Source organism: Chaetura pelagica, unplaced genomic scaffold (genome assembly GCF_000747805.2).
Source record: "Chaetura pelagica isolate M959 unplaced genomic scaffold, ChaPel_1.0 scaffold360, whole genome shotgun sequence".
NCBI classification, from domain to species: Eukaryota; Metazoa; Chordata; class Aves; order Apodiformes; family Apodidae; genus Chaetura; species Chaetura pelagica.
The window spans coordinates 2,099,985-2,111,236 of NW_009951950.1; the positions used below are offsets into that span (position 1 = coordinate 2,099,985).

General features: G+C 42.9%; 1 protein-coding gene across 1 annotated transcript in view; it reads left to right on the plus strand.

Annotated features, from left to right (window-relative positions):
• ICOSLG (inducible T-cell co-stimulator ligand) overlaps positions 1–11,252 on the plus strand; it is a 64,913-nt gene that overhangs the window by 10,025 nt on the left and 43,636 nt on the right. The window contains exons 2-5 of the mRNA XM_009998108.1: positions 1,514–1,554; positions 4,699–5,061; positions 5,536–5,820; positions 7,378–7,554. Coding sequence (XP_009996410.1) covers positions 1,514–1,554; positions 4,699–5,061; positions 5,536–5,820; positions 7,378–7,554 — 866 coding nt within the window. The remainder of the gene's footprint in view (positions 1–1,513; positions 1,555–4,698; positions 5,062–5,535; positions 5,821–7,377; positions 7,555–11,252) is intronic.

The following is an 11,252-nucleotide window of genomic DNA, read 5'->3' on the forward strand; positions in this document are numbered from 1 at the left end:
TCAGGATTGCCCTCTGTTTTCTCCATGGGAAGCCACATTTTAGGAAGTTTAGGAAGATTATATTTTGGGGGGGGGCAGGTGGGAATTAGAGACCATCCTCCATAGCAGAGGACACCCAAGTTGTGCCCAGGCAGCTGATAGGAGTAAAACTGGGCAGAAGTGATGCTGTGCCTAGGAGGTTGCTGATGATCCTGGTGCTTGGCTAGACAAAGGGGCAGTAGCTGTGGAGAAAGGGCAGGAAGCCTGGAAGAGAGAGAGTATGATGTAAAGCACAGCTGATGGGGAAAAGCAAGGTGAGAAATGGCTGCTGAGGGAGTGAGCTTGGGTTAGGGCTTGAAGGGAGGAGGGTTAGGCAGAGCAGGGTTGGTTTGGAGGGAAGAAGGCAAGCAGTCCAGGTGGGAGACCATAGAGCTTGCTCCTAGGTGGACATGGGCTGCTGTGAACAGTTATTCCCATTACTGCAGCTCTTGGTTCAGTGTTGGACCTGGCTGAGGGTTGAGAATAACAGGGAGAGCAAACCGGCTGCACCCAGGTTGTGTGGCCTCACAGTCCTCCTCGCTTGAAGAAGTGAGCTGGGCAAACTGGAGATGAGCAGGTGCTCATGTCCCTCTGCCCATCAGCTCAGCTTTGCAACCTTATGGCATCTGGGGCAATATCGAGGTGGGCAACTGCAGCCACACAGCTCCCATTCCAGAAGCTTTCCAGTATCTTCCTTTCCCCCAGCGGCCTGGAGGAGAGCACAATGTATAAAGCTAGGCATGGTGGTGAAAGGCTATGTTAAAGTAACTCCTAATGCTGCACATTTATCTTTCTTAAAGCCCCATGGGATAAGAGTTAAATCACCTGGGCTTTATAGATAAGGTTAAACTGGGTTTTCCAGTGGCATCCAGCAGGTGTAGCTCCCTTGGGAAACTCCCGAATCAATTTGCCCCTCCAGAGTAATCAAACACACTAAATTCCTTCCAGCAAAGCTTTTGCACAGCTCCTTACTATCAGCACGTTTCCTGTTTACACATTTTTACTGAGTGCACAAGACAGTGGGCAGCATGGTCAGCTGCCTGTCATCTTTTGCCCAGATAAAACTGTAACCTGTTGAGTTTCGGTGAAACAGTGGAATGCAAGGCTGTGACCTGGGTTTAGGCCTGTGCCACCGTGCTCCTTCCCCACAATCCAGAGATCCTCCAGGGCCTATTTGCCCAGTAAAGCTATACAATTCATTTTTCACAAGACAGGCACAACACCAGCTTTGTGCCGTCTGCTCTCATTCCAATATTAGTGCATTTTATTGCTATTCTTGGCCTTGGCCACCCACTCACAGAGTTAAGTCGTTTGAACTGAAGTTTTGCAGCTGTCAAAAATGCAAATACTTAATGGGACATTACATAGGAGCAGTACCTAATTTACTTACTTCTGCTGCTATACTGAAACAATCAATATTAGGCTTGTTGCTTATGTAAACAATAGAGATGCTAAAGTCTATCATTTAACACTCTTGCTTGCTTTTTTATTTTAGCTGTGGATTTCTTTTACTGCTTCTTCATATCCTGAGAGCTGGTAAGTTCAGAACACTTCAGGTAAAAATGAAGATGCCCTCCCTTAATGTGTTTGGACAAATACACAGAGTATTTGTAATATGTAGAATATAAACATCTGGGTGTTTTAGCAAGACATTTAAGAATTCCTCTGTGTAACATGCATCAGGGAAAGAAGAAAAAATCAGCTTCTGTCAGTTTCAGTACAGAGAATAATGAAGAACCTTATGGATGCTCTGGCTTAGATTGCTCTGCTTGCTTTACAAGACTTTCCTGTTCATTTTTCTCTGCCAACAAAAGGCCTGAGAAGCAGCATAATAAGGGCTGTTGATAAGCAGATCTAACATTCTTTACCTGTATTACAACTAGAATTATACCTCACTGTATCAAGTGCCCAATATAAGTAAGTCTTCTTTCTACTACTAGTCCAAAAATACCTTTCAAAATAAAGATAAGGTTAAAGGACATCACTTGAAATGTTTTTAGAGTTGTATCTCTTCTTATTTAATCACTAAGAAGGATGTTAACAAAGTCATCAAGGAAAGTCCCCAGCCCTGAAATCAGGATAAATTGTACTAGATTCAGTTTCAAGAGATGCCACCTGGCCTGTTCCTAAATAACACCAGTGATGGAGGTGCCCCCATCTTCCCAGGCAGTACTTTCCAGAACATTGCTTTTCCTGCTGCTATGAGAGGTTTCCCTTAAGACTGAGCTGCAGCATCCCTGTTGCAGTTCAAACCAGCTACTTGTCTCAGCCAGCAGAAGATAAGGGCCTGCCTTCCTCCATGCAAATACTTGCAGTCACCTCAGCAGTTGTTTTTCAGCCAGGGAGTCAAACTCAGACATGTAGATGAGCTAAAAGGAAGTCAGGATAAAAATTCTAGGAGGCTGGCATGGATGAGTAAGCAGCTCCTAGAAACGCTCAAACTTAAGAAGGAAGCATACAGAGGGTGGAAGCCAGGGCAGGTATCCTGGGAGGATTACAGAGAGGTTGTCCAAGCAGCTAGGGATCAGGTAAGGAGAGCCAAATCCCAGATGGAATTAAATCTCTCCAGGGATGTAAAGAGCAATAAGAAAAGCTTCTATAGGTATGCTGGGGATAAAAGGACAACCGAGGAAAACGTAGACCCTGTCCTGAAGGAAACAGGAGACCTAGCTACACAGGATATTGAGAAGGCTGAGGTCCTCAATGACTTCTTTGCATCAGCCTTCTCTGGCAAGTGCTCCAGCCTCATTGCAAAGGCCACAGCAGGTGAAAGTAGGGACTGGGAGAACGAAACACCCCTCACTGCGGGAGAAGAACAGGTTCATGACCATCTAAAGAACCTGAAGGTGCACAAATCTATGGGACCTGATGGGGTCCATCCACAGGTCCTGGGTGAGCTGGTGGATGCAATTGCTAAGCCTCTGTGCATCATGTTTGAGAGGTCATGGCAGTCTGGTGAGGTTCCTGCTGATTGGAAAAAGGGGAATATAGCCCCTATTTTTAAAAAGGGGAAAAAGGAAGATCCAGGGAAATACAAGGCAGTCAGCCTCACCTCTGTGCCCAGTAAGATCATGGAGCAGATCCCACTGGAAACTGTGCTAAAGCACATGGAAAATAAAGAGGTGATTGGCGACAGCCAACATGGCTTCACTAAGGGCAAGTCATGCCTGGCCAATCTAGTGGCTTTCTACAACAAGGCTACAGAGATGGTGGATGGTGGCAGAGCAACTGATGCTATCTACCTGGATGTGTGCAAGGTGTTTGACACTGCCTACATGACATCCTGGTCTGCAAACTGACAAGATATGGTTTTGACATATAGAGCACTTGGTGGATAAGTAATTGGTAATGGTTTTAAACTGAAAGAGGGCAGATTTAAGTTACACATCAGGAAGAAATTCATCACCATGGGGGTAGTAAGGCACTGGAATAGATTGCCCAGGGAGGTTGTGGATGCCCCTTCCCTGGAGGTGTTCAAGGCCAGGTTGGATGAGGCTTTGTGCAGCCTGGTCTAGTGAGAGGTGTCCCTGCTCATAGCTGGGGGGTTAGAACCTGATGATCTTTAAGGTCCCTTCCAACGTTAACCATTCCGTGATTCTATGATCTCCAAGTCCAGTGCAGCAAAACAAAGACATATCCCCATTTACATAAAACATTGCCATGCTCCGATTCCATATTTCCAAACCTCACTCCTGTCATCTTTCCCTAATTCACCCACCTGCATAATCCCTTCCCCCAGCTGTCATCTCTTCTATCCAATCCCACGTCTTACGCCCTCTTGCCCCCAAATCCAGCATTTACAACATGCACACTGCTTTGGTCTGACCAACAGCTGCACCAGGTTTGGCTGGGGAGGTGGTGCATCCCTCCCAGAAGGGAGGCTGAGGTCAAAGCCATCCTGGCCCTTTCCAAGTAGCTGCACCTTCTGCAGTGCTTGGCAACCAGCTGACATCATCTTCTTGCTCATCAGGAGGAGAGGCTCCCTTTCTCATGTCTGCAGGCCAGGAAAAGTGCCCTGAAAGGCAAATACTGTGCTGGCATACCTGAAGTGGCTGTGAGAGGTTGTAAATGTTTAGTAAATGTGTCACTGAGGGTATCTGGGCATGCTGGTTTGCTAGCTGGGTATATTTGTTGAGAGAATGACACCGATGGTAGTAATAAAATAAGATTGGTCTGACATGCCCACTTTGAGAAACACTGTTTTTACTCCCCTTTTTAAGTTTTTGGGTCTCAAAATAATGGTAGGACTCTTTTTCTTATCAATGTTTCCAGTTGTTGTGATTTACCTGGTGTTATCCGACATTTTTATTAATTAAAAAAAGGTATTAATAAAGCACCAGGACTCAAATGTGTATGCAGTCAGTCCTAGTCAATGGGCAAAGTGAAACTTGCAGGTATCCACAGGTCTGGGAATGCTGAGACTGGTTGGACCTCCAAGAAAGAGACAAGCAGAAGGCTTCATATTGTAAAAGGTCCCTTTGGAAAATGTACAGACAGACAGACATGGAGAGAATTAGCCACTGGCCAGTCAGGAGGTGGGAATGACTGTGAAGTGAACACATTCACCTGCCTGTTATAAATACTAATACTGGAGTCCACATGTTGCAGAATATACTTGAAAATAATTACTTTTTTCCCCCATAACCTTCATTTTTTTTCCTCTCTCTTTTTATCTTGTAGTTACTGCACTAGAGGAGAAGACCATTGTCAGTAAACTTGGAGACAATGCTACACTAAGTTGCATTTATCAAGGAAGAGAATTTCACTTACAGAATTTACGGGTATATTGGCAAATAGCTGATAGTCAAGAAGAGTGTTTAGTTGTGCATGCACTGATCTCTGGTCAAGACAACGAAAGTGAACAGTGTATTCACTTCAAAAACAGGACTCGGTTATTCTGGGATAGACTGGAAAATGGTGATTTTTCTTTGCTACTGCTAAACGTCAGCCAGAGTGATGAACATACATACAAATGTGTGGTATTGCAGACAACTGAATATACCAAAGTGATTCACCAGACAAAAGTTGTTCTCAGTTTAGCAGGTAAGAATTTGTATCGTTTGCACATATTTGCCTGAATTTTCAAATTTGTGCCATGTCACTATCACATTTAAGCATTCTCTTAACTTTGAGGCATACTTCAGCCCTTTGCTGAAATGAAGTCTGCTTAATTTCAATGTTACAGATAAGGTATCTAAAACTGAGAGTACTTCTCACAGCTGTTTATCTAGCATGGTTTTTTTCAGGTTGCTTTTTATTAATATGAGGGCTCTTGCACATGAGTGGGTGATAGCAGCTTAAGAAGGTGCTTTCTTCCTTTGGGTTTGGCTTCAGCTTTCTGCCCTTCCAGTTATTCTTACAGTTAGATCTTTGGCGTACGTACCAAACCTGCAGGTGTTTCCCTTTCAAGTCATGAGGGTCGTGCGAAACCCAGAACTTCTGCTTCAGAACCCACATCAAAATGTTGTCTTTTCAACACATTTCAACGTGTCAATGACTGTTTCTCTTGCTCTCCAGCTAGTTATAGCCCACCAGTACTCAGTGGACCGATAAGAAACAGCAGCAGCACTGGAGAAGAGGTGACTTTCAGCTGCAGATCTGGCAATGGATACCCAGAGCCTAATGTCTACTGGATAAATAAAACAGACAACAGCCACCTGCTCCCATCAGGGCTAAAGATCACGCGCCACACCGATGGCACCTTCAGCGTTTTTAGCACACTGAGGGTTAAAGCCACGTCCAACATGAAAATAGAATGCTCCGTAGAAAATAAATTACTGCAGGAAAATCTGTCAGCCAACTGTAAGTCCCTTCATGATATTCCATGTTTTCTAGATAGCGGATATATCAACCAATATATCTTGGTCTAGATACACACGAATGAGGGGTACGTGTTATTTCAGGAGTTCCCAAAAGTGAGGAGAAGAATGCAGTTTTTGTTTCAAGCTAGTTACGCTTAGCCATGGACTTTGTTTACTTCTGACTTCTTCTCCATCCAAGTGAACACCCCATCAAGCTCCTTATGACAACAGCACCCAGACACCCTTGCCAGGCAGCCTGAGGCAGTTGCTGGGATTTACCCTTTGGTTCCTCGGGAACACGATGACTTGGGGAGTCCTGTTATTTTTCAGTGGGCACCATACAGTAGATCCATGATTCCTGAACCCCTGCCCAACTCCTTTGGAGCACACACATTCACTTTTCACTCTGCCTAGTTTTGAAGTTCTGTTTTCAGGCTCCAAAACTGAGTTTAACACAGTGCACTATTTAAAGTAGGCCTGTAGCAAGCAGGTAGTGTTAGCCCAGTAGAACAATAAAATATACCTAACAACACAGGTATAAGAAGCTATTTATTGCTGATATGAGTGATCAATAGTAAAAACAAGTTTTTAGCCACTCAACTCTTCACAAAAAGAGAAAGCTATTTTTAAAAAAAGGAAGCTATTAAAAAGTTATAAAAATAGTAACAATAGTGAATTTCATTATTTCTAAACTGCTGTGCAGAGAAGCTGTCTGGGGATGACTGTTCAGTCTCATTGCTGTTCCTGCCTCCCACTACACCTTTCTCTCAGGTTTCTACACCCTGTTGCAAGGAAGTCTGGTTGTTTGCCTAACTGTAGCTGGATACCCACAAGTTAGTTTACCTGAACACTCCAAGGAATCACATACTCTGGATTTAACAACACTGATCCCATAAGCATAGCTGGGGAATATAGAGTCAGCTATTTCTAGGAAACAAAATTGTGTGCACCAGCAAAAATTGTACAGTAGAGTGTTTATATGAAAGCATACCCTCGCTGTCATCCCAAATTAAAGAAAAACTAAGTAACCTTGTCATTAGTTTTGTAATAGCGTTCTGTCATATTGTATTCTGGGAGAGAAGACATCCATTTTACTTTTTTTTGTTGGTTTCTCCCACACTTGAAAGATGAAGAGATGTGATATGAACACATTAGTTTGCAGCAATCAGTGGAAATTTGTCAATAACTTCAGGGAAACACATTTTCACTCACTTTTCTGAATTCCATCAGATTTATGTTATAGCTTCTGTATAGATTTGTTTTCAACTAAGTCTAGACATAAGCTCAAACATACGGTCTCCCAAGGCTGGCAGGAAAGAACAAAAAGGAAGAAAGAAGGATGCATGCAGTATGATGACAGGGAGAAATAAACTGGCATTGTATTATTAGACAGTGTGAGCTGGCAATGTGCCTTGCTCAGAATGAATACCGTGAGAATCAGTCTGATACTAGTCCTTCAGAAATGTTTGTGTATGTGTGTAAAAGGGGGTCAAATATTTGCCTACAATGAAATGTGGAAATGTACACCTTGCTACATCCTTTTCCTGTTTTATCCTAGACACGCAGCAGAAGCAAAGCAATGATTCTAGTATAGAAAGCCACAAAAACCCGGAAAAAAATGGACGAGGTGCTCAAGCAGCTGGCATCATTTCCATCGTCATTCTGATAGGCCTTCTAGCTATCTTGACCTGCTGGGTGCGCAGACAGAGATCATCTAAACTAGTATCCTACACAGGTAATGCAGCCCTTCATTTGTATCACCTAATCTGAAAAATGCCATTTTCATTTGCCATTTTTTTTCACGTAATACAGCATATTGCTAGAAGTTACAAGTAAATTCTCTGCACACAACAGCAGCAAGTCATGCTGCTATCAAAGTCCTGGAGTGGACATGTAGTGCCCCAGAACATATTATTCTTTATAGTTTTCTGCCTCACAGAAGTTAACTGCTGAGTAACTCAGACTTTGTGCCAGTTCAGGCCGTAGTTTTTCAGCTACAAGCCTTGCAGGGTCTTGCTGGGCAACTGGAGGGGATGATCCTCTGTGGAACAGAACTGGGGTCAGTAGCTGTCTTTGTTTAGCACAATCCAAAGGAGAAATCAGAGCATAAGTAAATTCCAAGAGCTTTAGAGTTCAGTGTTCAAGATCCCACTGGGATCAAGCAACTTTCTACAAGTTAGAAATAGAGCATATCTCACTGTCACTGCACGTTACACATACGTGCTTTTGGATTGCTGCATTTGACCACATGCAGGACTCTTCAGTTCTGGGCAAGACAGAACAAAAGGTAGCTCTAAAAGATGTCTTGTGAACAAGACTCCGTCTCCTGATGTATCTGAGTACTTTTGTAAGCCACTTTGCAGGTAAACAAGAGCTAACATTTAAGAAAAGGGAACCAGGGCAGCCACAATTTTCATGGATGAAGAAGAAAATCCATGCCCTCTTCCTTGTGGCTGGCAAGCCCAGGTGCTTCAGAAAAGAGCCGGAGAAAGCAGGGTAGTGATGTTGCCCAGCATCTGCTGCAGCTATGCCAGGAGCCATGTCCTTCCTTCAGAAACAACCCAAGAGAGGTGCAGGACCCTGTCCCAAAACACGGAGTAGGGCTGTTGCTGAAATGTTGACCTAAATTGTAAGCCAATAGAGTGTGGCCTGCATTTTGCTGTCCAAAGAGTGTTTAACACGTTGAACTTTTATGGATGTTGCAAATCCTGTTTTGCCAAAGAATATAGTTATCTATCCTACATAACTGAAACAGTGCATTTGTTTCAACAGGTGTCCAACCAAATGAAGACAGAGAAGGAGTCAACTGTAAGTATTAAAAATATGTTACTGTATTTGTCTGAAGAGTGACTTAACCTCATAGTTTCAGTACTCAAGTTCAGCACAAAGCCTTTGGATTAGACTTGCTGGATGTTACAAACTCCAGCATATGAAGTGGTAGCCCTGCTTCCCCTCTCAGCCCTTTCCTTGAGCTCTCTAAGTGTTGCCAAAGGTAGCCTGAGAGTCTCAGTTCCCAGAAGTTCTTTCAGCATTTCAGACCAAAGGACAGGACAAATCAACAGGGAACACAGAGCACACAGGCTGAAGCCACCCTTCCCTCCTGTTCTGCAGCTGTGCTGCAGCTACAGTGGCCCTCAAGACGGGTGGCTTCTGCTATAAGCCAGGCAGAGCCAAACTTGGAAAATCTGGTTTAAATGCTGATTATTCAAGTCTGGACAACCAGAATTGACCATTTATCACTTCATATCACATCAGTGCCCATCCCCAAATGGTTGTTTTCTGCCTTTTTAGACAGAATATCCTAGAATGTCTTTAGCTGGGATACAGGAACTTCATATGCCTCATGTCTATAAACCTGAGCATACATACATCAAATTTTAAAAGTAGTAAGCACTCTCTGGTAAAAAAACAAAATACAGTTTAGACCTTCAAAATATTCATATTTTTGCATAAACAAGAATACAATATCACAGCCAACTGGTTTACAATTTCATTTTATCGTTTATAGTGGTGGGAAAATAAAAACTGGTCAGAAAAATCCAAGACTAATTTGGAAAAACAAACTTAGCACAGAGGACTTGCAAGAGTACAGAGAGGATGAAATATCTGCCTATTTTATAGCTCATTTGGTAGGTTCTACTGAAGCAAATTTATTTTTTTTTTGCTACTTGTCTCTGCAGAACAGGCAGAAAATAATGTGGTCCCACAAGAACTGTAATAATGAAAGTGTAGTTTGCCCTGGCAGATGCTGTGAATGGGCCCAATTCGTAATATCAAGCAGAAGCAAAATAACCTTTACATTGAAAAACTTCTAGAACCTCTTTGGTGGTCATACAAACTGGATTAATGGTCAGTTATTTTCCAGACCCATCATGCAACCGCAGCCTGATGCACAACATTTGTTTTTGTTGAACATCAAACCAGCATTATGTCATTTCCTGTAGAAAGAAGGACGGATTTTGTCCTTAAGCTAAAGATGCATTTTCTCCTCCTGTTCCTGTGAGCTACATTAACATAACATAAGCATGTTAATGGTCAGCTTTTTATTCTCCAGACTTACTTATACTAGGCCCTATTTCATTAAATCCCTGGACTTAGCCCATAAGCAGAAAACACTCTGTGACCTAAATAAGAGTAAATATTTATCTTATATTGAAAGCTGCTGTAGCATGATTTCCTCGTTAACAACAAAACAAAGACACTTGCCTTCCAGAAGCTGTATTTTCCTTGGCATGTCTCTGTGCCCTTTGTGGAAGAGGAGGTAGGACAGCAGCTTTGGTGGTTGGCTGCTATCAGAAACTGTCCCACCTCTTAGAGTTGCTTTTTGCCAGCAGAGCCATGTAAGGCACAGAAGACAGTATCTTTGGGGCATCCCAATTTGAGGGCAACTTGGACCAATCCCAGAGAAATGAGAATGATTTAGGGAATGTGATCTCTGATGAAAGATTGGGTATATTTGTTTAGGCTGGAGACAGCAAGCTTGATTAAGAACACAATAACAATCCCCCTCAGAGAGTCCTTAAAGAGAATGAGACAAGTTATTTATTGTCCTAACCCAGCAGATGCAGCAACATTTGAGGCACAACAGGCTTAAACAAAAGAGATTTAAGCTACATATTAGGAAAAAAGGTCTTTCTAAGAGTAATGGTAGTTGAGCACTGAAACAGACATTTTTTGCAGGTTGTCGAGTCTCCATCATTCCAGGTCTTTTGCTGTTCTGTTTTCTTACAACAAAAGAGGAAATCAGTATCTGGCAGAAATTGTTTAGAAATAGCTGGTACTACCTTTGGGCAAAAAATATGGGATATTGAAGAAATCCTAGCTTAATTCAGTTATCATTTGAGATTTTCAAGTGAGTTGTGCATGATAGATAGGGAGAAAGGCACTGTGGAGGTTGCAACCTCAGGGACACTCTGCCAATATGTTTCTGTTTATGTGAGTTTCACTTTATAAAGAAGGTCAGGTTGTTTCACAGGGGGTGGGAATCCTGAATACTGCAAAAACAGGGAGACCCTACTGAGACTAGCTTTGGCATTAGGGATTAAAAAGGTTTGGAACATATGGGAAGTCAGTTTGTGAAGAAGAGTAACTTCATCCCGGTGGGATTAGTCTCTCTGGACACCCATTACAGTTAGTGGGGCAGGATGATCCACTGAGGAAAAATTCAGAGCTGAGCAGTACTAATTGCTCAAGATAGCCTGCATTCCCTTGGCTACAGATAAGTTTTTTGCATCTCATTCCTGAAGTAGCTTAAAATGAACTGAAGATGTCACTGACATCCATCAGCAAAGGAGGGGGATGTCAGCAGGAGAGCACGTTTTGCATTTGGAGTAGAAGCCCTTTTAGTCATAAGGGCACAAAGGCACATGCCCCCAGTGGCCTGGGTATCAAGGCAGGGCTTCATCCCAGTTGATTCTCCCTCGGCAGCAGGAA